At 45.2% G+C, this 25,880-nt stretch overlaps 1 protein-coding gene across 2 annotated transcripts; it reads right to left on the reverse strand.

The window, feature by feature from the left end:
* Positions 1-577: 577 nt before the first annotated feature.
* On the reverse strand, positions 578-22,910 carry XPC (XPC complex subunit, DNA damage recognition and repair factor). 2 transcript variants are annotated; one of them, XR_014154053.1, is made up of 17 exons: positions 22,531-22,910; positions 20,606-20,810; positions 19,275-19,417; positions 18,846-18,960; positions 17,351-17,435; positions 15,150-15,307; positions 13,893-14,010; positions 12,930-13,019; positions 10,516-11,469; positions 8,809-8,969; positions 8,132-8,213; positions 7,103-7,237; positions 6,313-6,482; positions 4,970-5,063; positions 4,057-4,146; positions 1,565-2,655; positions 578-1,476 (listed from the first exon to the last, which is right to left on the reverse strand). XR_014154053.1 is itself a non-coding variant. In XM_081852457.1 (16 exons), exons 1-16 carry the CDS (start codon positions 22,646-22,648, stop codon positions 2,431-2,433), a joined length of 2,943 nt encoding a protein of 980 aa, XP_081708583.1. In that variant the 5' UTR covers positions 22,649-22,904; the 3' UTR covers positions 578-2,430. The 2 variants fall into 2 exon arrangements, 1 of the variants encoding a protein (XP_081708583.1); XM_081852457.1 differs by having other exon boundaries at positions 578-2,655; positions 22,531-22,904.
* Between the last annotated feature and the right edge of the window lie 2,970 nt (positions 22,911-25,880).

The raw sequence follows: 25,880 nt of genomic DNA on the forward strand, positions 1-25,880 counted from the left end.
AACAATATATTGAGACTGATGGACATTTGAGGGGACTGAAACCGGGAAAGGGGTGGGTGGAGTTTGGGAATCCAAAGGGTACATAATTATAATTTGTTCTGTTTGTATTCTGTTTTGCTATCTGTATGAAAATTGGGAAAGTCGTGGAAGGGAAATTTTGGTCGACTTTAGGAAAAACGTTTAAGAATGAGTAATGATGTATAAGTATTGATGTTTAAGTTTAGACAAGCTGAAATTGGTCTTTAAAATGGTTTAAATTAAATGAACATAAGGTTTGCAAAAATAAATTGAGGAACTGGAAGAAAGAGGAAAAGTAAAATAACAATATGCTAAAATAAATTATTAAGTTAAAGATGAGAAATAAGTAATAAGGATTTGCTGAGCTAATAACTTAAATTGGAATACAAGAAGGGGAGGTGTGAGGAGGTCTGAGAAACAAGTTAAAAGAAGATAAGTAATTGAAATTTTATGTGTTTTTAAATGTTTTTAAGTTTTGGATTTTTGTATTTTTGTTATTTTTTGTCTATTTTTGTTTTGTATTTGAAAATGCTAATAAATATTCATTAAAAAAAACCTCTTTCATAATCTAGGCAAATGAAATTTATTTATCCTTTAATGAACCTGCTAATGTATGTAGTGCATTTTTCCACTGGAAGTTCACACAAACGAAGCATCTTTTCAAATGGTTCCTACTCTTCCCTTGGCAACAACTGGAACTTACATAATGTACCCAATCTTGTCAATATTTATCCTTCCCTTCTGCCTTGAATTCAATATTTAGATCACGTTGCCAGTATGGTTCAAGTAGTCAAAATGGTTTCCTCCAGCTATTGCTGGAGTTAAGGTTCCATCAGGCCCTGCCAGCACAGTCAACTCTCGAGGATGTTGGTGTTTTATTCCCAATAACATCTAGAGAACCATCACTTAGCAGCTTCTGGGGTACAGAAATCCAGCCTACAGTGCGCTGCAGAGAAATATGAAGCAGGTGTTTGTAGCATGTGGCACCCACCAATGGCCATCTCTGGAAAGAAAGAAGACTCTTGCATAAAATAATATTAAAGCTTTTATTTTAAACTAAGGATTCAGTACAAAAATATTTTTTCCTGAATATTTTTAAAGTGCTAAATACTAGTCCAAGGGAGTTTTTTAAAAAAAACTGCAAAAATTTTCAGGTCAGTAAAAATGTGTAATTTTTAAAGCTGTGTCAAGTGGTATCATTAACATTTCTTTTGTAGCAAAAAGTGTGTATAAGTGAAAGCACTCTATAGAAGAGGCAAACAAGTCATTGTACAGTGATCCATTAAGTAACAGCAGAATGCAAGCATACATTCTTATATGTCAGTTCTGTTTAGAATGTGCTCACTCAGACCATTTCAGACTGGGGCCATCGTAACTTTAGTTCAGTGCTCAAAACAGACATGGCTTATAATGAGGCTTATTTATGAGGATGCAGAAGGAAAAGAGACAAATAAAAAACTAAATGATTCTTGAGAAGTCCCTCTACCCAAAGCTCCTACAGTACTTTTTTAACTAGCAAAAAGGTTCACATTTGTGTCTCTTGCACAAGCTCTCTAGAAATAAAGGGGGAAAGGTGCAAGAGCACAAGCAATGTTTTTTCTGACACACACTCCACTTGCTTCTGTGTTGCTTGTCCTGGCAAATTTCACGGGGGACTGTGTCCAAAATGTGGATGACCTGCACCTTTTCCTAAAGCCAAAAAGTTTTAAACTCTTCACAAGCAAAGGACATCACCACCACCTTCAAGCCATTGATGACATACTTGGGACCTTTATAGCTACCATGTAAATTGTCTTTCAGACAAACAGAAGGGATGAGGACAGTAAAAGGGACACTGCTAACCATGGGGAAACCAAGGAATTACAAAAATGTTCAAGGGGAAACAGCATTCGCAAAGCGTCTGATAGCCCCTAAGATAGAGGTGGGGAACCTGTTAGACTGCAACTCCAGCCAGCAAGGCCAGGGGCCAAGGATGATGGGATATGTAGTCCCAGCTACTTCTGGAGGGTGACAGAATCCCCCACAACTCGTCTAAACCAGCCTGTTCCTTGTAACTCCACAAATACAAAGGAGCAAGGCTCACTCCTTTGAAGATAGGGTAATAAAAACATATCTAATGCTAAGCTCTTTTAGCCAACTTGGCACAATCCACATTTGCAACTGCAAATGGAGTAAAATGTGTATTCTATGGCCAAGACTTATAAAGGTTCCTATGAACTCCCTGATTTATTTTCACCAGAAGTATTTTCACACACAATCAAACAATTGCTCTCTGAACATATTGAGTCAAAACCCAAATCTCCATCTTGCAGCAAATAAAAAAATATATTATTTCCTAAACCTGAAGCTATTTACAAGTTGGTCTCATAAAAAAAAGACTCTTCTTTTCTTTGCCACCGTGGCTGCTTCCAGTTACAGCTTCTCAAATGGGAACAAGTATTTTGCTTCTCCTTTCTTTTCCCTCTTGCTCTTTCTGGTCCTTTTCCCTCCCTCCCTCTCTTGTTCCAGTTGCCGATTTTGGGGCCAAGAAACGTCCACATCCCCAGCTGGTGTCTCTGAGCTTGCTTCTCCGCCTCCTTCATCCTCATCAGATGAGAACCCGCCTCCTGGAGTCACCATTGCTCCTGCTGCCTCATTCTGGAAGAGAAGCAATTGTTACTAGTAAAAGAATATACGTACTGCCATTCATTTTGAGAAGGAAGACCAAGATGGTTCACAAACAAGTAAAACAAATGGTGGGATGTTAACTTCTGCTGTGAAGAGAACCTCATTTGCAAAGGAGTTTCAGCTGGCTGTGCAAAAACATCTAGACCAAATTCCAATGTTTAGATGATGATCTTGGACAATTGCATTGACAAGAAAGTGGAATCACTGAAGTACAAGGCAATACTTTTCAGGATTTTGCCACTGGCATGACTTCAGGCAAAAAACCCTGGAGGTGAGAAGAATGTGCTCTGGTTATCACTTGTCCCATATGAACCTGCTTCCTTCTGTGGAAGGCTATGCCCTTTTCCACAACAACTAAGTCAAAGGAGCCACTGTGCATTTCAGCATCGTTAGAGCAATTAAACACACCCCTAACCCACTATTAAAACAGTAAAATGTGTATTGGTTGCCAGCTAAGCATGGCTGACTTAAAAACCCCAAAGCCTTAATTGCGTTGGTTTCACAATTCCCACCACTCTTTATGGCAATTTATTCTTACCTGTAACATCCCAGAAGGTGGGTGCATGTGTGAAGAAAGGGGCGGGGGGAGCTCAGTTCATATCTCCCCATTTCTGAAGTTAAGGAGGATTGATTTCCCTTCCCGCCAGCTGTTGCAGAACTAACTTACTGTCACCTGCTTCCTTCTTAAAACTTTACACAGTTTGTGGCTATTTTGGTCAAGCGGCCTTCAGCATCTTGATCTAAGCCACTGCTGAGCCCCGTCATCCAAATGGCCTGAAACAAACTGCAATCCTACTCACTTCTCAGAAATAAGCCAGCCACACTTATGTAGGACTTGCTCCTAAATAAATGTGTACAGGACTGCGGGTGGCGCTGTGGTCTAAACCACTGAACCTCTTGGGTCTGCCGATCTGAAGTCAGCAGTTCGAATCCCCACAATGGAGTGAGCTCCCATTGCTCTGTCCCTGCTCCTGCCAACCTAGCAGTTCGAAAGCACACCAGTGCAAGCAGATAAATAGATATCGCTGTGGCGATATCGTGTTTCCGTCTGCTCTGGCTTCTGTCGCGGTGTCCCATTGCACCAGAAGTGGTTTAGTCATGCTGGTCATAAGACCCAGAAAGCTATCTGTGGACAAATGCCAGTTCCCTCGGCCTGAAAAGCAAGATGAGTGCCGCACCCCATAGCCGCCTTTGACTGGTCTTAACCGTCCAGGGGTCCTTTACCTTTTTTTACCTACAGGACTGCACACACACCTCAGTCTATGTATGTATACCTTGAATGTAAACTCCCCAAAGTTACTGTTAGCCTGAATAATGTCAGCATGAACACCCTTATAGCAGTAAAAATAGAGACTAAAGGCCTTTTATTACCTTGGTAGAGTAGCGTCTCTTCAGTCTCTCTTTGATCAGAAGCCCTTTTGTCAGCAATTTCCAGTTCCCCAGGACTCTCTTCTCCCGCTTCTGTTTTTTAAAATTCACTCAATCAGAAATCAAAGGGTGGACACACACACCAATCCAATTATAGCTGGCCTTACATTCTACAAAAGAATGGCATGTAATTGACAGAACTCCATCTGCTCACAGGGAAGAAAGAGAATATCAAAGGCATTTATACAATCTGTGATATTCGCTGGTTATATTTATCAGTCGCCTTAAGGCAACGTCCAATGCAATGTAAAAAAACAACTATTAAAATACAAGCAGCATACAATCAACTCAAAATAATTCAGCTGATCAGCAAGAGAGAAATAAGCATTGACACCAATGCAATCATATGAAAATGAGAACATCAAATGTAAACTAAGACTAAGTATCAGATTAAGCAGGCGCTAAAATGCAAGTGAGCATTTCATAGTCACTGGCCATGCTCAGTCCTCCTTTAGTTGTTTTGGGGGTTCCTACCCTTTAGGGTTTTTTTAAAAAGAAATGCAGCAAATTTTGGGATTCCTGCAAGCCCACTGATGACCCACCTCTTGTCCATGGAAGAATTCGTTTTGGCAACATAAATAAGCCCTGGCAGCCACACCTGATTATCAGAAATTGAAGGAATGACTGCATATGCCGAGCACTCCCTAACAATGACATTAATGGAGAAGTTCAATAAGAACTCCATTTGTGCAATAGATCCTTAAACATTTGTAGTTTATGGCTATCACCTATTGGGATAGGAGGAGCTATAAGACACTGTGGAAACTATCAACAGCTCTCTATTTAATTAGATCTGTAACGCTGTCAATTTCTGGCAGTGTCAGTTCCTGCTGCTCCAACTCTGAGTGATTCTCACCTCCTTTTCCTTCTTCTCTCTCTCGGCTTCTTCATTCTCCCATGCTGCAACAAGCACTTCTTTGTACTCTTCGCAGATCACATAACCTTCGGTGCTGGCGAAGAAAAAGATGACGAGAACTTGTCATTTGTGCACTGAGTTGGGGAAGTTTTAAATGATCCTAGGAAGACAAATAGCCAATTGGATGCTGTCTTGAGTGTTGATGAGCTCCATTATATCAGCACTTTCAAAGTGACAGGGGAAAATGGTTAGAAAATACCTGGGATCCTGTGAGGGGCTGAAAGGTGAGACGCAAGAATGATAAGAAATAGGAACAGAGGAAGGTGCCATGTGCTGAGTCAGACCATTAGCTCAGAAACAGGCAGCAGCTCTCCAGAGTCTCATACAAGGGTTTTTCTCCCAGCTCTACTGGGACATGCCAGAAACTGATCCTGGGACCTCCTGCATGCAAATCAAAAACTCCACCACCAAGCTAAAGGTAAAAGTAAAGGACCCCTGACAGTTAAGTCCACTTGTGAAGGACTCTGGGGTTGTAGCGCTCATCTCGCTTTACTGGCCAAGGGAGCCAGCATTTGTCCACAGACAGTTTCTCCAGGTCATGTGGCCAGCATGAATAAGCCGCTTCTGGCAAACCAGAGCAGCGCATGGAAACACCGTTTACCTTCCCGCCGGAGTGGTACCTATTTATCTACTTGCACTTTGACATGCTTTCGAGCTGCTAGGTTGGCAGGACCACCACCGAACTATGGAACTTCAAATAAATAAACTTCACTAGTTTCCTCTATGGAAAAGTATTTAATCATTTTGCTCAGTGGTTCCCAAGCAGGGAAGCATGGGAGGTGTCCTACCAGACTTTGAAAAGCTGGTCATCACTGGATCAAGTTCGTCAGTTTTGTTGAACAAAACAAATTAAACTGGATTTTGAATAAATGTGCTATTGCCTTCCTTAGCGGGTTGTGGAAACTGCTATTCTGAATAAAGCTTTTCATAGGGCAGGGGAGCCAGGGGATGAGTTTATGGAGCCAAGGGGACAGTGGCCCAAAAAAGTTTAGGAACCACTGATTAAACTTAAGCCAGTTCCCATTGTCTGCATGGCATGGGTTCAAAGACAAAAGATGCAAACACAAAGGAAGGCAGCACAAAGAGAAACAGGTGCTCAGCTCCCTTTCTGCTAAGGGCATAGCAAGGTGACGGCTACATTTGAGCCAACACTACGATTACTGCAGGTAAGCCGTGTAGGATGAACAGATCCAGGGCATATTCTCCGCTGGCAAGCCAGATGTCAAGAACAAGTGATGAAGGCCACCCCAAGCCCGATTAAAGTGAATAGTAGTGGGACATACACTGCGTGTGAGTAGCCACCATGAAAATCAAATCCAGTAACAGCTGGGACACAGTCAATATCCAATTTACGCGCCACTCTATGGAGGTTGGGAAGCTTTAGCTGCACACAGCCTATGGGCAACATGCTGGGTTGGAAGAGATACACGTTCCCAAATTCATTCCGGGGAACCTGAAAACAAAACAGGGACAAAGAAAAGGGGGGAGGGAGGAAGAAAAATCACAATTATGCTAATACTTTTATGCAGAAATTGGTTCTTGCTAAAGTGCCAAGCACAGGACTGGTACCAATTAAAATGAGAAACAGTAAATACATCACAAGGGTGAGTATGTTTTACAAGAACGCGAGCCGTAACGCAAAACTTTCAGTTAAATTATACAACCCAGGAGAGAAAGATTTAGCTTTACCAAAGTACCCACTCAATTTACCTTTATTCTTCATTTTCATTAATGGGAAATTCATTTCATTTTGTGCAACTTTCCCCCCGCCCCAAACCAGAAGCCCAGAACAGTGCGCAATACAGAGAAAACCATCATCACAAACTATTTCACCGCACCATTAAAAATCTAAAAACAGAAAAACTTCAATCTAATATCTACAATGGTTAGGTCCCCTGGAACTTAATTCCCAAAGATCTGGATGACTAAATAAGATCAGCAATGAGGGGGGAAATCAAATTTTCCCAGGGAGGAAGCTCCAGGGTCTCGGGCCACCTCTGAAAAGGCCTCATCTTGTGCAATCACCCCCCGAGCCACTCCCAGGGTGATTGCGTGATCTCTCCTCCAGCTTACCCTTCCATCCACGGCAACAGGGGGCTGGTATTCCTCCGTCTGCCAGAGGCCAAACAGTGGCAAGTCCTTTTTGTCTCTGTTGGCCGGTTCTGCCATTCGTGCTTTCCTTGCTTGGTTGGAGTAGCCTATAACCATCTGTGCAAACACAACACGAGTCCAGTATTCTCATCCGTTCCCACTTCTTGCCTGTAAAGTTCACAGTGTTGACCCAACCATCCCCCCTCAAAGTGAGGTTTGTGAGAGCCCCTGAAGCTCACTCATCTCACTAGAAGGGAGAAGCACCCGCTGTCACTTCTGATGTCACACAGAAGCATGAAAAGAAGATACACAAGCCGCTCGTGAATGCTCTCTTGCTGTTTCCTTGCAGCAACATCCCAGGCCACCACCAAACTGCAAGGCTGCAGAACGGCTGCACTCTATTGATTCATAGCAATGGCAATCCGAAATTCATCTCTCCAGGGTCTCCCAAATACAAGTCTTTCCCAACCTGGTTACTTTGGGTTGTTTGCAATTAGCTTTTACTCAGAGTTAGACCCATTAAAATTAATGACCATAACCAATGCAGGTCCATTCATTTCAATGTGTCAACTCTGAGTAAAAAAAAAAAAATCCCCTATCCTTAGCTTTAATTGGATACAAATGAGATGGGGCTAATAATTACGATGGTTATACGGTAACTCCAGGATTGGAGACAGCACGGCTCTGAAAACAAGTTCCTGGGGAAACAAAGTAAGAGAGAGAGCCATTGGTTCCCATGGGCTGACCACTGTGACTGGTTAATAGGCCAGGGATGGGGAATCTTAGGTTTAGACTACAACTTCCATCATCCCTGGCCACAGGCCATGCTAATTGGGGCTAATGGGAATTGTAGTCCATCTTTGGAGGGTGGCAGGTTCTCCATCCTTTGGTTTGATCCAGCAGGCCTGTTGTGTTTTTCAGCTCATAAGGGCCTGTGCATGCATCTCTCATTGTGCTACTGAGCTATAGGTGCCCAACTGCAGCTTCGGAGTGGATCTGCTGTCATCTTACCTTATAAGGCACCTCGCCAATCCTGACCACTCGAGCTTGCTTCAGCCAGGTGTCTTTGGAGTGCAGCGTATGGATACAGTCTCTGAAAAAGTCCAAATGAACTGTACCCTCAAATATTCTCAATGTGAGCACACACATACATTTTTCTTTTTAAGTATATTGGGCGCTTCTCTGCCAATACAACCCAAATTCTGTAACCACTAAAACTGAGCCCATTTGCACAGATCAAACAGTTTTGCATAATTTGATTTCTGTGAGTCATGGGAGGGAAAACAAGCTATGTGGGTTATGAAAAGCCCCAACTTCCAACCAACAGATTTCCCCACCCCTGGAGTTCACCAGGAATTGCCTATATACGTGCAACTCTATCAAGTCACAAGGGTGAAATAATGTGCCTTTTCCTTTAAAAAAGAAAGAAAATAAATGGGACACTCAGGAACCTGAATTCAGCACTCATAAACAAATTTTGGCCAGCACCTGCCAAGCCAGTCAACTTCTGCTAGGTCTAACCCTAACCTTAACCCCCTTGTCTGTCTGTGGACCCTGGTTTGTTTTGTTTTTAAAAAAGAAAGGTGAACAAAAGTACTGGCAATGAGAAATCTGATATCTGACCACAGAGCAATGTAGCCACATGAAGTCACATTTCACGCCATACACACCTGGCAGATGACTCTCACCTGGAATACACAGCCTCCCCACGGCAATACCCTAGTATAGCAGCTGTCTCCGGATAGATGGCTTCGTATTTAAGGAGATGCCTCTTCAAGGCATAAAGCGGGTGGTTCTTGTATTCGCCAATGGCTGTCGGCAGGGGCTGGTCTTGAAGTTTAACTAGAAACTGGGAGACATGACATAAGTGGTTGACTTTAGAGTTTACACTGCACAAGCAGATTCTTCAATTATTTGGAGGACAAACATAAAGACAGTATCAGGGCCAGCTTTCACAAGATTATTTCACCCATGGGTCATAAGGGACTCATCCCTGCTCTAACAACACCAACGGAACTTCTGTATCAACCGAACCACGTCCTCCAGATGGAATACTTTTATTAATAGAGTCCGTTCACACACTCAGCTGGGAGTCATCGACTGATGAATGAATATGCAACAGACCCACTAGGGATAAGCAGAAGATCCATGAGATAGTTGTCGCAGAGGCCACCAATTTGTACAGGTTTTAAAAAACAAATTCATGGAGGACAAGCTGACTCAATGACTACTAGGCATGACAGCTGCGTACACCTCCCCTATCAGAGGCAGTATCAGTTACTGGGGAACATGAGCCGGAAAGGGCTGTGGCACTTATAGGCTTTCCAAAGGCACCATCTGGTTCATCACTGGGTGAACAGAATGTTGTTATCCATATTGGACGTGAAACTGTCCTTATACACCAGGGGTTACCCAAACTTGGGTCTCCAGGTGCTTTTTTTAAACTATAACTCCCATCATCCCTAGCTAGCAGGACCAGTGATCAGGGACGATGGGAATTGTAGTCCAAAAAACCCAAAACTGCTGGAGACCCAAGTTTGGGAAACCTCATGTTACAGACGGGATCCATTCTGGAGGCCCATCCGTAACATGGAACTGATGCAAGTGCTGTGTCTGTGCACACGCGTGGCGCAATTTAGTGCTTCTGTGCACGCGCGAGCGGCGAAACGTGGAAGTAACCTGTTCCGGTACTTCCGGGTTGCCGTGGGACACAACATGAAAACACGTAACCTGAAGTGGACACAACATGAGGTATGACTGTATACACAAAACGATTTAAAGTGCTTTCGTTGTTAAATTGCTTTGTGATGTCTTATAGAAAGCAGTTCATAAATGGAAAGAAATCGATGGAATTATAAATAACGCTGGACTCGAATAGGCTTTCGGTCTGACCCAGCAGCGCTCTTCTGATATCCTTTGTTTGCGAGAGCCAGCTCTCAGGTGCTCTTCAAGCAAGCAGAGAATTCCAGAAGCCCTGTTGCAAGCACAAGCAGAGGGGGCATTGTTAGAGCAATCTCACCCTAAACGACTGTCTGCTCATTAAGACAGCTGAAATCATCACATACCCTGCCATGGCTCTGGATTGCTAAGACCATCCTAGGCCTAAAATCCTGTCTGCACCCTCACATTGCTGAATTAAGTTGGTACTAGCTTGATAACCCTGCCACACCTGTATCCTCCGTTTCCTTCTCCCTCCTCCCCAAAGCCAAGCTTGTGCCATTTAATGAAACCCAAAGGCACTTGACTCATAGACTCATCTTCCCATGTATTTCTACACCCACCATGTTTACACAGACCAGGTATCAAAAGTAGCAAGAGAGGGGGGAGGACCTCTTAGTGAACCAGGACATAGCTTTGTTCATGGAGGAGGAAACCCACCAGTTCCCTTCTGTTACCTCCCTTTCTTCCTTTTTCTCTCGCTCCACAAAAGGGCTTCTGTACGGTTCCAAGGTGTCCTCCCACCACTCGGCATCCACGCGGCACTTCCTTGTTGACGTCATCCACGCCGGGTCGTATCTTTGTGTCACGTCCTTGACGCACCCGTCGTTATCAATGCCAATGATGTAGCACACGGGCTTGGTGGCGTGTCTGAAGCACAGCAGAGGCTGCCCAACGGTGCCATGGACACAGTCCACACTGACCCACTTGTCCTCCCGTTCGAGAAAAACCTCCAGCCACTGGTCAGTGCCTCTCTGTTTACCTGGTCTCACATCGCCTCCTTCATCCTCATCGCTAGAAATTATTTTGTTCCTTTTCTTTGAGGGGTTTGAAGAGCCTGGGGTAGCCGCTTCCCCCAGCGAACTCTCAACTGTCCGAGAGTTCTTGGGTACATTCAGCACCGCAGGCCCAGACTTCCGCCTGTTGTTAAGAGCTGCTTTAGCTTTTGGTGTCCCTAGTGACGACCTCTGTTTCCTCTTGGGAGTTTCGAAGTCCTCATCAGAGATGCTACTTTCATCCTCATCTTCCTCTGAAGCATGGAATTCAGAATCCCTGCCGTCATCGCTTCCACTCTCCTCTTTATATGATACTTTTGAGGCTACTTTTCGTAGGCGGTCGTTTTTGGTCCTCCCCATCCCTCCCTTTTCCCTCAGGTTGCTCACACCAGGTTCCGTTTCTTCCTGAGCACTCCTAGGTGGAGTAGGTTTATTTACTGTCCTTTTGGCTCCTGTTGGGGATGATTTCCTGTCAGCTTCCTGGCTCCTTGACAGGACCTTCTCTTGGCCTGCCTCTGGCTTGACCTTACTAGGCCCTGCACATTTTTTCGAGGCACGTTTAGGCTTTTTGGCAGAGCCACCTGATTCCTCGGAAACTGCACTGAGAGAGCGCTTCTTGGAGGAGCTGGTCTTTCCCTGGGGGGGGGGGAATGAAAGAAGAAGACTATGGGCCATCAAAAGACAAGGCAGATGAGACAAACACTCTGCAGTGATCCAATAGTTTTGGTCTCAGTATGTTAGTTGGTAAAAGAGAGCTGCTTTGCTCTGAATTAGCAGACCTGTAGAACCTGAGCCCACAGCCCTACATAATCTACTAAGCTGTAGATTTTGCCATGTACCCTACTGGAGACAGTTCTGAGCCAATATATGTATGTACAAAGGCACCTCCTCTGTTCAACAGGCCTCTTACTTATTCACTATGCTCATTTTCTACCTTTCCTGCAATGAACTCAAGGTAGCATGCCTGGGCCTTCTCCCACCTTTTATCCACAGAACAACCGTCTGAGGTAGGTTAAGCTGAGGACTGGTTGAGCTTCATGGCTGAGTGGGGATTCGAACCCAAGTCTCTCTAAGTCCTAGTCAGACACTTTAACCACTACACCACACTGGCTCTCTTGTGGGCAAGCTCGTAACATCATTATCTCTATTCTGTTTGAGGAACATACACAGAGCAAACACATAAACGAGACCTGCATTTCCATAATGTGTTTTTGTACTACAGTGGTACCTTGCTTCTCAAACTTAATCCGTTCCAGAAGTCCTTTCCAAAACCAAAGCGTTCCAAAACCAAGGCGCACTTTCCCATAGAAAGTAATGCAAAATGGATTAATCCATTCCAGACTTTTAAAAACAACCCCTAAAACAGCAATTTAACATGAATTTTACTATCTAACGAGATTATTGATTCATAAAATGAAAGCAATAAACAATGTACTGCAGTCACAGAATCAATCAATCAGTCAATCAATCAGTGGCTGCACTGGGTTCCACACAGTCACAAAAACGAAACAAAGAGCCGCAAAAACAAAAACACAAAATAAATAGCAAAAACAGACAGACCTCAGCGTAACACTCAAAACAGAAATGTGGCACTCGAAATGGAGCATGTTCGGCTTCCGAAAAAAGTTTGCAAACCGGAACACTTACTTCTGGGTTTGCAGTGTTTGGGTTCCAAGTTGTTTGAGTGCCAAGTTGTTTGAGAACCAAGGTACCACTGTACTTCCAATGTGCTGTGAGGGAAATAAACAAGTGATCTTAATAGTGAACACTCTAATGTTTTCACCACTTGTCCATTAAATGGTTACGCTGATTAGCACAGGAAACAGTCACAGTGTGCAAGTATTTCAGCTCCCTGTAATGCTTGGGTTAACCCAGGCTTCCTCAAACTCGGCCCTCCAGCTGTTGTTTTTTTGTTGGCCTACAACTCCCATGATCCCTAGCTAGCAGGTCACGGATGGTGGGAATTGTAGTCTCAAAACATCTGGAGGCCGAGGTTGAGGAAGCCTGGGCTAACCCATTTATTTGAGAACTGCTGCTTTACAGAGTCATCCTATGCATGTTTGTCTCACTGAGAGCCCTCCTGGAGACACACCAACCTTTCCCGCCGACACTTTCAGAGGAATGGGCTGCAGAGACAACACAAGGCGGCACAGTAGCTGCAACGCTCGCAGAATGAGTAAAAATATCTATTTGAAAAAATGAAAAATATTATTGTTTGTTAGTTTGGATTTGGAGTTATGTGAATGGAGGTTTCCCCTCCCACCAACCCTCCACCCCACTTTGTTTTTAACCAAAGGATTTTAACCCACAGGACTTTGTAACAAACTTCTAGTCTGAAAGTGATCCAGAACAGCCTTTCCCCACAGCAGATTGGCATACTGGAGACTTTGACCTCCTCTCCATGTACTGTGAGGGTTGCCAAAGCCCCCTATGCCCGTTGGGGGTCGACGTAGCTTCTCTACCAATGTACCCTGAGTGGTAAGCTAACTAGGAAAGCAGAGGGCTCTCAATGCATGCCAATGAATGATGGAGGAAGTAACAGGTTGCACATTTCTTGTTTTTACTCGAGTATTTGTGTATCGATCACAAAGCAGTTTCCAAAACCCCATCAGCAAAATTTAGCAATGCCCATATAAATTACAACACTGGAAAAAAAATGCAGTAAATCATCCTGTAATATCAAAGCATTGTGAAATTTACATAATTGGTTAGCGTTAAAACGTAAAAATCCACAGATCTGCACAGCTAACCAGATCCATCACAAGCCTGGGTGAATAGATAAGAGTGTATCTTGAGGGTGATGGAAGCTCATCAAACATGGAGGTACCCATTCCACTAAGGGGAGGGACTCCCATCTACTTCATGGGGCCGGGGATATATGCATTCACAAATTCCTCTCCCAACCCTACCTGGAGACTGAACTTTGGAGCATCTGCATGCAAGAAAGCTACTACAAAGCTGCATCCCTTTTCCAAGGGGCCACTGATTGGCTTCACGCTTCCCCCAGCACAGTTACTAAGAGAGCAGTCTGACATGCCCCCAAACGCCCTGTCACTTACATGAACCAATTCCTCCTCATCTCGGGCAGCATACAGAGCAAAACGCCTCTCTATGGTGGACTGCCAACTTTCTTTGTTATCAGAGAGCTCCCCATTGACAGTGAATGTTGCAACAAACCTTGAAGAAGGAAACAATATATTTTTTTCTACTTGCCTGGCTAATAACGCCTTAATAGCTTACCCCCACAAACAACCTTCAAGTCTCTGAAGGGCTGTCACACCCAGAAAGTGAAGCAGAAGGCAGGATCAGGACCAATAGAGGGACTTCCTGGTCCTGAACGGGGTAACTGTGCCCCTGAAGGACCAGGTGCACAGCCTGGGGGTCATTTTGGACTCACAGCTGTCCATGGAGGAGCAGGTCAATTCTGTGTCCAGGGCAGCTGTCTACCAGCTCTATCTGGTACACTGGCTGAGACCTTATCTGCCCGCAGACTGTCTCGCCAGAGTGGTACATGCTCTGGTTATCTCCCGCTTGGACTACTGCAATGGGCTCTACGTGGGGTTACCTTTGAAGGTGACCTGGAAACTACAATTAATTCATAATGCAGCAGCTAGACTGGTGACTGGGAGTGGCTGCCAAGACCATATAACACTGGCCCTCAAAGACCTACATTGGCTCCCAGTATGTTTCTGAGTACGATTCAAAGTGTTGGTGCTGACCTATAAAGCCCTAAACGGCCGCGGCCCAGTATACCCGAAGGAGCATCTCCACCCCCATCGTTCAGCCTGGACACTGAGGTCCAGCGCTGAGGGCCTTCTGGCGGTTCCCTCACTGCAGTAAGTGAGGTTACAGGGAACCAGGCAGAGGGCCTTCTCGGTAGTGGTGCCTGTCCTGTGGAACGCCCTCCCATCAGATGTCAAGGAAATAAACTACTTTCTGACTTTTAGAGACATCTGAAGGCAGCCCTGTTTAGGGAAATTTTTAATGTTTGATGTTTTATTGTGTTTTAATATTCTGTTGGGAGCTGCCCAGAGTGCCTGGGGAAACCCAGCCAGATGGGTGGGGTATAAATAAATCATCATCATCATTATTATTATTACTACTACTACTACTAATGGTAAGAGGCTTGGGTGGTGATGACTTGGGTGATTTACGCAGAGGCGGACAACCATGTGTCAGGACTGCAGCCGACATGAGCACAAGGGGTTGGGCTGGATGTCCTTCAGGGACCCTTCCCACTCTATATCATATGTAAAAGCACAACACCATCAAAACAAAACAAAACAAACCTGGATTAAGAGAGAGAAGCCCCTTACCACTTCACAAGATTTGACAGGAACAGGCGGTCTACGCGGCCCGCAGGCACTTTAGTAAAATGAGAGGGGATGATAGAGAGGCCGATCGCCTGGAGGTCCGGCTGAGAGCAGATCCTGTTTCTATGGAAGCCATTGGCTAGCAGGCACAGTAGGTGGACCTGTTGGGAGAAGGAAGCAGTTCCCAGGAGAGAGAAGTGGCAATGGATAGTCATGCTAGATAAGGCTCCCTGGTTTTGTTTCCATGCCTCAAAAGACAGGCCTAGCACTGACCCAATACACACACGTCTGCCACTAGGGAGCCAGGAAATGTTATCGGCAGCAGCCTGCGTGAGGAAGCGTCTCTCTGTGAGCAACTCTGAACATGGGAGGAGAGGCTGTTTTCTCCGAGATCTGCTATGGCCAAGAAATTCAGGAGCGGCCTGCCAGTTTGGAATGTTTGAAGAGTGGAAGTGGGGAGAGAGCCTTCTAAAGAACGCACACCCTCCATCCCAACCCAAATGTCTCTGGCACCTTCTGCCAGGAGACAGAAACTTCCAGAAGTATCAGCTGCCTGGGTGAGGAAGCCTTGCCCAGTGAGGGCAACATCCTGGTCATCTCTTTTACTGTATTTTGAATATGTCAGCTGGCCTAGAGAACTTCAGTTACTAGTGGGGTTTATATATTTAAAATAAGTTGTTTTTGTTTGTTTGTTAAGCTCCCACATTTGAGCATTGCTAGGGTTACCTTCACTTTTTGAGGTTAGAAAACTGGCTGTGGAATTTTTCTGTGACCAGTTGTCCTTTTCAGATCCAGAACACACCTTTAATCCAAACATGCATCCAGGGACCCATTTCTTCATCTTTTCCGCCTGTTTGTCTGGTGGTAGTGCTGCTGTTTCAATCCACTTGCAACCTGGTAGTGAGTCCTGAGGCACCAGTTGGACTAATGCCCCAGACATGGAACAACCTCATGGCTGAGGCCAGAAGAAGTTCTTCCGTCTCTGCCTTTTATAAGATTTACAACCCCCATCTGCCTCATCTGGTGTCTGCTTGCTAAATTTATCAGCAGCCTGTGGTTTCTTTTCTTTTTTATGTGACTGCACCTGGTATAGGGTTTTTTTTTAACTGTTCAGCTTATGGTTCAAATGCGCTCATTTGCATTTCGGTTGTGGTTTTTAAATATGTATCTGTTGTTTGCATGCTACTTTGGGTGAAGAAAAATCTGCACAGAACCATTTTTAAACAAACGTAAATAGGCAAGTTCAAGCCCAGTCAGATGACAGCTGTACCAAGATTTCAACCATTGTATGTAGAGGGGAAATTGGTTCTTTGAGCAACATTAGCTGTATTCATATGTCATAGTAAACCATAGTTAATAGTTTACGGTGATTGCGGAGATCACTCTGACTTCTTCTCTACAGTAACAAACCCTGATCCTGGTTTAGTGTTATATCCGAACTGGGGTCATGGTTTGACTTCACATTGTGGGTTGTTTGGAGTAAAACTATCCATGATTCCTGGTTCAGTTGTAACATTAAACCAGGGGCTGCCATTTGTTGCTCCTGCTTGGGAAGCAGGGAAGCGGCAAAGCAGAAGCCATCTGTATGTTCATGTTAAACCATGAAATATGGTTTATTGTGATGCACAAGCCCATTTGCTGTGTTCTAAACCAACTAAACCACAGAGCCAAGGACTTGCCGATCAGAAGGTCAGCGGTTCGAATCCCCGCGACGGGGTGAGCTCCCGTTGCTCGGTCCCTGCTCCTGCCAACCTAGCAGTTTGAAAGCACGTCAAAGTGCAAGTAGATAAATAGGTACCACTCCGGCAGGAAGGTAAACGGCGTTTCCATGTTCTGCTCTGGTTCGCCAGAAGCAGCTTAGTCATGCTGGCCACATGACCCGGAAGCTGTACGCCAGCTCCCTCGGCCAATAAAGCGAGATGAGCGCTGCAACCCCAGAGTCGGCCACAACTGGACCCAATGGTCAGGGGTCCTTTTACCTTTTAAACCAACTACACCCCTGCTTCCCTAGAATGACATGGGGTGTCAATATTGCTCTTGTCCTTGTAACAACACGCTGAATTACTATTTGGTAACACTAACGTGCCAGGATTTCCAATAAACTCTTCTGCCAAGTGCCAGAACAAGGTAACAGAATGGAAGCAGAACTCTTGAGCCCTGCAGTGCCTGCCTTCTTCCAACACATTACTATTCAGGCGTATTACCTTGTGTGTGTCTTCATGAACTCCCTTGTTGAAGCGCTTCATCATTCTCCGCAGATACGTCTCAAACTCGACCTGCCTTTTCTCTCTGCAAGATGACCAAAACAAACCAAAGAGTGAGTGCCATGCAGTGATGTTCTCAAGGCCTAACTTTCCAGCTTCTGAGCCAGAAGCCAGAAAACAAAGCAGCACATTCATATGCTACTGTGTGCATGAAGCTACACACATTATAGCTCTGTTGAGGGATTATACCTGAACAGGAAATTTCCCCTCGTGGAGGAGAAACGGGGCCCTGCCTGCTAGCCCTGTCGCTCCTACCTTCTCTGTTCCTGACCTTCTGTTGAGTGGGGAAGGTTCAAAGGGGGATTTTACTTGCATTTGCCTGAGTGCGAGTAGAACTCTCCATGCAATTGGGGACCCTGATAAAGGGAAGGCCAGGGAACGGAGTGGGCAGGGGCTGTCAAGAGAATCTTCATGTCTCCTGCATGCTATGCTATTTCCTGCTCAGGCATAACTGGGTTTGTGTGTGCTGCTGGTTGTGTGAATTTATTTCCTGTATTTACATTCTGCCTTTCTAACCAATTTAGGCTGCCAAACCAATATAACAGAACAGCCTATTACATTTTAATTCTTGTTTTCTTGTAAGCACTGTAAAAAGAAGTGGATGCAGCTGCCCAACACACACACACAAACCACAAACAAAATGCCAACCAAGAGCTACCAAAAGCTTAGCAAGCAGAAACATTTTTACTTCACATCTAAAAGGCACCTGATGAAGATAGCTTAAGGGTCAGAGCAATTTCTGCTTGTGCAACATAACATCTCCTGCAACCCCTGAATTCCCCCTGCCCCCCAAAATCTGCCCCCAACCCATCAGAATACAGTGGTACCTCGCAAGACGAATGCCTCGTAAGACGAAAAACTCGCAAAACGAAAGAGTTTTTCGTTTTTTGAGTTGCTTCGCAAGACGGATTTCCCTATGGGCTTGCTTCGCAAGACGAAAATGTCTTGCAAGTTTGTTTCCTTTGTCTTGCAAGTTTCTTTCCTTTTTCTTAAAACCGTGCATTCACTTCGAGGAGCAACTCATAGCACGCGGTGTGGTAGCCTTTTTTGAGGTTTTTGAAGACTGGTGATTTTTTAAGCTTTTCCAAAGTCCGTGCTTCGCAAGACGAAAAAACCCGCAGAACGAATTAATTTCGTCTTGCGAGGCACCACTGTAGATCTGAGGATGAAGTCAGGGGCAGCAAGAGGAGAAGAGGGAGTGGAAGATGTGTTGCATGTGCTGAAGTCATTTGGCTCGCACAATGCTGAATTCACTCCTAAAGTCCTGGTGCCACAGTGGAAAAGGCCCTGCCACCCACCCAAATTCCAGAGATGGAAATGTCTTAAGCAAGGCCCTCAGTAGAAGAAGGTCTTCAACCAGGCAGCCTTTTTTCATTCCAAAGGGCAAATCAGCCACAAAGCCCTGCTAATACCAAACTCACAGGCCTCAACTTACCTTCTCTCTCTTTTCTTTGCCTGTTCGGGTGTCTCAATTTCTATCTCAACTGTTTTGTTGGGTAATGCCGGTGCAGGAAGTTCTTTGAGTATCTCTATCTCAGGCTGATGAAGTTCTGGAAGTGAACATCCCAGTCTAATTAGTGTGTCTCCAATAATATCCAGTAAGATGATGAGCAGTTAAATTCTAACTCAGGGCTGCTTCTGAAACTTCTCAGCACTGGAGCTTAAGCCTAATGCAACATGCAGGGTGGGAGAACCTGAGGTCTCCCCACCCGTGGGAGGATATTTTGACAGGGGTGTGTGTGTGAAATTCAGCTATGATAAAACTTGGGTGACTTTGGCATGGCAATAACGTGTCCAAATAATGATAAACCAAAATAACCAAGGAAACCAAGATTTACACAGCAATTTTTAAAAAATGTATTACCTTCTACATCTTCCCACTCATCCTCACTTTCATCATCTTCTTCATCATCATCACCATCTTCTTCTTCATCTCTCTTTCTCTTTGTGATGGGAGATTCTTTTTTTGCGTTTGTTTCCTTCTTTAGAGGAGTGCTCTGCAGACCACTAGGATGTGGGGAAAGAAACAACCACAGAGTTGAAGGGGACCTCAAAGGTTATTAGTCCAAGCCCTTCCAATGAAGAAAATCCACTGTCAGACAGCTTGTACCTCCAGGAATTTCTTCCGAACATTAGCTAGTTTAAGGAAAAACAACCCGCATAGTTAAGCGACCACCTGAAACTGACTTTCTAGAGAATGAGTATCTGATGGCCCCAGAAAACTGTATTTCTCTTCCTCTCTCACACACATGCTCCAGGTTCGTGTAGATTTGCTCAAATTTAATGGGGAAACAAGGCAAGATTCCTCACCCTCACCCCAGTACAAGACAGAAGATTAAGCCTTGACTCTTTACAAGGCCTCTTTCACAGCAGAAGTGGTTAACTCTTGGTGAGCAGTATCAGGAGGACCACACAACTCCCACCATCTCTTGGCACCAGCCTTACTTTGTTGGGAGCTGGAGTCCAAAGGAGGCTGCACAGGTGAACCAACCTCGCCTTGTAGGAAGATCCCTGAACCTGTTCACCTTCCCGCTGAAATTTACACAGCGGATTCAACGATACAAAACCATCCACAGTAATGTAGCATTCCAAAGCTCTGTGGGTCTTCGTCAATATGAACAATACAGTTGTACCTTGGTTGTTGAAAGCCTTGGTAATCTGACGTTTTAACTCCCGAACGCCACAAACCCAGAAGTGACTGTTCCGGTTTGCGAACGTTCTTTGGAACCCAAATGTCCGACGGGACCTCCGCAGCTTCCGATTGGCTGCAGGAGCTTCCTGCAGCCAATCAGAAGCCATGCTTGGGTTTCTGAACATTTTGGAATTCGAAAGGATTTCCGGAACGGATTCAGTTCGACTTCCAAGGTAGAAAAGAGAACAGATGCATCTACTCTTTAGCATCTCATCCACAAGTCTGTTGGTGAAATACCAAGTCTGAGAGAGGATTAATTTACAGTGATTTACAATTGTTTGATTTTACAAATAAATAAATACGTGCACACCCAAACAAAGACCAAACATTTTACCCACGCATCAGCATCAGGTTTTCTATGGGTTCAGAGGACAAGGCTAAGAGGAAGCCCCCCAAAAGAAACCAATCATATAATTACCCTAAGGATGACATGAGCGGATGTTCGGATTCAGTAAATAAATAAATAAATCAGCTCTCAATGAAAACGCTAAGCATTGAGTTACCTGCATTTTACCCTTTTCTTACAGGACCCTTTACTTTCTACCACTTTATTCTTTTCCTCCTTCACTTTGGGCTTTGGTCCTTTCTGATTCGAATTTCTGCAAGGTGGCTGAACGATATCCCTCTCCTGTTCCTTTTCCTTCTTTTTTCCAGAAGCTGTTTTGGGCAACCTTTTCTTCTGACTGGGTTTTTCCTCTTCAAAATCATCTGTATGGTAAGAAAATGTGACGATGGTCAAAAACTGTTAGGGTTGGGGATGGGAATGCAAGCTTAATCCGATTTAACCACCCAAACTGGATCCAATAGTCTTTCCCATGAACCTTTATAATTTCTTCCTCCCATTAGATCTTGAATCAACACTACTGTGATGCACCATGAACCCAAAGTTTAAACCTGTTGTTATTATTTTGCTGCTGCTATTTCTACTTTGTTATACAACAACATGGGACAGCTGCGCATTCCTGCGTTGCAGGGGGTTGGACTAAATGATCCTTGGGGTCCCTTCTAACTCTACAATTCTATGGAAAAGACAGGAGAGAAGATATCCAGAGCTGCCTATCCATTTGCAGAATGACTTTTAATCTAGCAGAGGAGTCCACTAAACCAAGGGGAGTGGTGATTTTCAGCTGTAGGTCTCTGTGTCGCTTCCCACACTGTGGGGGTGGGGTTCCTCCAACCTTCTGGAACAGATGGGGGTGTCACAGGGGGCTACAGTATAAATGAGGAATTGCCTCCCCTTCCTTTATGTTAACAGATACCTCCTTGGGTTAAAAGCCGTTCTGCAAATGGCTAGGCAGTGCTGGATATCACCAAGCTTATTTACAGAAGCAGAATCTTAAGACTGTGGCAAAACACTTCTCTGAATAATTTTACTTTATATAAAAGTTTCTATCCCACCTTTCTAATGCTTCATGCACTACTTGGTTAGGTAAAGGTAAAGGGACCCCTAACCGTTAGGTCCAGTCATGGACAACTCTAGGGTTGCGGTGCTCATCTCGCTTTATTGGCCAAGGGAGCTGGTGTACAGCTTCCGGGTCATGTGGCCAGCATGACTAAGCCACTTCTGACGCAACAGAACACCGAAACCAGAGCAGCGCATGGAAACACTGTTTACCTTCCCGCCGGAGCGGTACCTATTTATCAACTTGCACTTTGACGTGCTTTCGAACTACTAGGTTGGCAGGAGCAGGGACCGAGAAACAGGAGCTCACCCTGTCGCAGGGATTCGAACCGCCGACCTTCTGATCGGCAAGCAGGCTTAGCAAATAAAAAATCACAACATTATGCCAAGTAATGCAATGCAACATGCAAAATACATCCCCCCCCCACCTTGATCATACATCAGGAACTTTTGCTGTTCCTAAGGAGAATGTTCATGTTTAGGTAACAAGGGTAACCTCTTCGTGTGTGTGTGTGTGTGTGTGTGTGTGTGTGTTTTTAAACGAGACAACTAAGATGGTAACCACGTGACATAGTTGTATAACGTAGTATCAGGAACATGAGAAGTTTGATTCATAAGCAAGCTGCCGAACTTTGGCCACTCACAATGGAATTCCAGCCAGAGCATGTGTAAAACTGTTAATTTTTACATAACCCAGGAGTGGGCGAGGCGCAAAGGGAGAGCAAGCCCAGTGAACCGTTGGTAGCTTCACGAAAGCTCAGTCGGTGCTCTTAATCTCATGGTCGTGGGTTCGAAACCCACCTTGGGCAAAGGATTCCTGCCTGGCAGGGGGTTGCACTAGAACTAGACTCACGTGGTCCCTTCCAACTATGATTCTAAAGCTGCAATCCAAACTCCTGGGAGTAAGCCCCGTCGACTTCAATGGGACTTACTTCTGAGTAGCCACGGTTAGGCTTGAGCTGCAAAGGCTGTCAAGGAGCAGGCGGTCGGTTAAGGTTATTCTGCATCCCTCCGCCCCCCACTCACCCTCTTGCTGCTGCTGCTGCGTTTTAGGACCGGAGGAGGAGGCGGAGGCTGCAACTTCTCCCTTGAGCTTCTTGCCCACCCCCGGCAGCTGTCCGACCCCCTTGCGCTTCTTGGCCATCCCGATCCACGGCAAATCGGCCTGGAGGAGCAGCGGGAGAAGCGCGCGCGAGAAGCCACCGGCAGGCGCGGATGGAGAACAAAGGAGAAAAGCCAAAACAGCCGGGAGGGCAGGAGGGAGGGAGGGAAAGACGATCTGCGGAAGAAGGCGGCTTAAAAACAACACAGGGAGCAGGGTTGTTGCATCTGTTGTTCCCCCTTTCTCTCGCAAGTGGCCCCGCGCGATGCTGGGCTGGCAGCTTGCCTTGCTCCTCCTTCCTGACGTCCCTTCCGTGCCGGGTCTGAGCAGCGTGCAGCTTGCAGCCTTTGGGGGGGAAATGAAGATGCCGTTCAGGATTCAACAGCTTGGCCCTCCTCACAAGCGACCGGGCAACTGATAAGCATTGCAATATACGGATTTTGGCAATGGGACTCTCGGGCGCTTTGAGATCCCAGGGCAGCCCGCCACCTCTCAGAAATAAGGAACGTGGTTTGAAACTTGTGGCGCTTTATGGAGAAGTCCGTCCCCTGCACACACGCAGCCAGAATAAAACCTGATACAATTTTAGTGGCCTTTTCCCAAATCAGGCCCAAAGTGCTCCCGCTCCAAATCCATAGTAAGGTACATGGCCAAAATCAACCTTCTTTTATGTGTGTCCTATTTTGTATTTTATGGGAACTTCCCCCAACTTGCAGCACAATGCTATACAGTATATACATCAGGGAGTCTTGTGTCACCAAGGAGTCCAGCAGCACAATCCTAACCATGTCTACTCAGAAGTAAGCCCTACTGAATTCAATAGGACTTACTCTCCTTAAGAGGGATTAGGACTGCATATGTATTATGCCTGGCACAAGGCTCTTGTTTTTTTCTGCAACACAGCTACTCCTCTGGCAAGTCTATACATTTTATACAGAAGTACCGTAAGTCCTGGGACGCAGGTGGAGCTGTGGGTTAAACCAGAGAGCCTAGGACTTGCCGATCAGAAGGTCGGCAGTTCGAATCCCTGCTACGGGGTGAGCTCCCATTGCTCGGTCCCTGCTCCTGCCAACCTAGCAGTTCGAAAGCACGTCAAAGTGCAAGTAGATAAATAGGTACCGTTCCAGCAGGATGGTAAACAGTGTTTCCGTGTGCTGCTCTGGTTCGCCAGAAGCGGCTTAGTCATGCTGGACACATGACCCGGAAGCTGTACGCCGGCTCCCTTGGCCAATAAAGCGAGATGAGCGCCACAACCCCAGAGTCGGTCACGACTGGACCTAATGGTCAGGGGTCCCTTTACCCTTTACCCTTTCTGTGAGTCCCACTGAGTTTGACAGGGTTTACTGCCAAGTGGGTGGTCTTAGGATTGCAGTGTTGTGGATTTCAGGCTTGGGAGAAGAAATTTGGCATCAGCTTACTCCCTTTATTTTAGTTTGTGAAATAAAACACAACCTTATACATGTCTGCTCAGAAAGTATGTGTGTGTAGGATTGTAACCACCCAATCCTAAATTCACTTTCTGGGGAGCAAGCTGCACTGAGTTCCACTGGACTTATTTCCGAGTAAAGAAGCTGGAGATTGAATTGTAAGGCGAGCTTACAAAGATGAAGCTAATTCTGTGATGCCAACATCGCTAGTTTTGTTTCCTTCAATGCTTACAAGTTTTCAAGCCACACAGGGTGGTAGGCAACATGCAGACATGTGACGAGCGGCAGAGCAACTGCTTTGGATGTAGAAGATCCCAAGTAGGACTGAAAAAAACTGCTGGACAGCCATTGCTGGTGAATGTTGACAATGCCAAGCTAGATAATGGTCTCACTTGGTGCAATATAAGGCAGTTTCCTACATTCCTGTGACATGCTTGTGTTCTTCCTGGAAGATGGCATCTGTCATAAATCTGTCCAGGGCCTACAACACACTTACATATTCATCACTAGACTGCAAGGATGACTTGTTTATGTGAATGGGCTGTCATATTTATAACACCCAGTGCTTCTTTTCAGGCGGTGCTCAAGGGTATGCTGTACTGGCACCTCTTTTTTGTTGTTAAAATGTGTGTAACAACTTCACAGTGAATACCAGCACCTATTTTTCTAGGGGGGAAAGCACTGATAACACCACATCACCTCGCTTCAAACTCAGAGCTGTTCACTGAAGCCAGATCACACATTCAGCTTAGTCAAGGAAAACCAAAGAAGCAAAGCACCAAGACAGCTATACACACAGGACGCTGCCTGTATGACTGAGTCAGATTGCTAGTCCAGCTAGCTCTGACTGGCAGCCAGAGCTCTCCAGAGTTTCTCAGCTATATCTGGAGATAAGAACCTAACAGCAGCCATTCTGGATCAGGCCAGTGGCCAACCACGGTGGAAAACTTCCAAGCTGGACCTGAGCACAACATTCTGTTACTACCTTTTATATATGTTTGTGGATAGAGGAGGTTTTTTGTTTGGTTTGTTTCTGTTCTCGTTAGGCATTTTGTGTCATTTTGTGTTTTTCTTTTGTGCTGTGAACCACCCTGAGATCTTTGGATAGTATACAAATTTAATAAATAATAATACTACAAATTTAATAAATACTACAAATGGGTAGTATACAAATTTAAGAAGTAATAATAACAACAACAACATGAAGCACACTCTCCTCTCCCATGGTTCCCAGAAACTGATATTAGAAAGCATTGCTGCCTCCAACTGCGGAGGCCAGCGTAGCCCTATTCTGTTCCGTGAATTTGCCTAACATGCTCTCCCTGGCACCTTTTGCATGCAAAGCTGTGCACTGGGCTGCAGCTTTTCCTTGAGTGTTTGAGAGAGATGATACACCCATTCTGTTTGCTGCTGCTGATCAGCGATGGCTCGCTCGCACCTGAGCGCACCTGACTAAATCAGCTCCATGTGAAGGCGAAGTAAATAACCACCGCGTCGCAATCAGGAAGCACGCGCTCCAGATGCGACCAATCGCAGGGTTTCTCCGAGCTTTGCGGCAGAAGCGTGCACGCGCAGCTATCGTCGTCTGAGCGGGTGGGGAACGTAAGGCTCTGGTAGAGATAGGAAAATAACAGAATGCATGAGATTATTAACGTCTTGGTAGTAGCTTTTATATATATAAAAGATGGCAGGCAAATACAGGTGTGTATATATATATATTATACACACACCCACACACCCACACACACCTGTATTTGCCTGCCATCTTTTATATGTATACACACACCTGTATTTGCCTACCATCTTTTGAATAGAGGGTGGGGGCTCGCTCGCCGTCCGACCACAGC

The sequence above is a fragment of the Podarcis erhardii genome, assembly GCF_964252035.2.
Source record: "Podarcis erhardii genome assembly, chromosome: 2".
In the NCBI taxonomy this organism is placed as follows: Eukaryota; Metazoa; Chordata; class Lepidosauria; order Squamata; family Lacertidae; genus Podarcis; species Podarcis erhardii.

Coding starts and splice junctions, on each gene's coding strand:
- XPC (XM_081852457.1), bottom strand. CDS start 22,648: ATGGCCAAGAAGCGCAAGGGGGTCGGACAGCTGCCGGGGGTGGGCAAG. Junction 19,418..20,605: donor AAGAAAAGGGTAAAATGCAG/GTAACTCAATGC, acceptor CCCACATCCTAG/TGGTCTGCAGAGCACTCCTC. Junction 8,214..8,808: donor GGGGAGGCTGTGTATTCCAG/GTGAGAGTCATC, acceptor GGACTTTTTCAG/AGACTGTATCCATACGCTGC.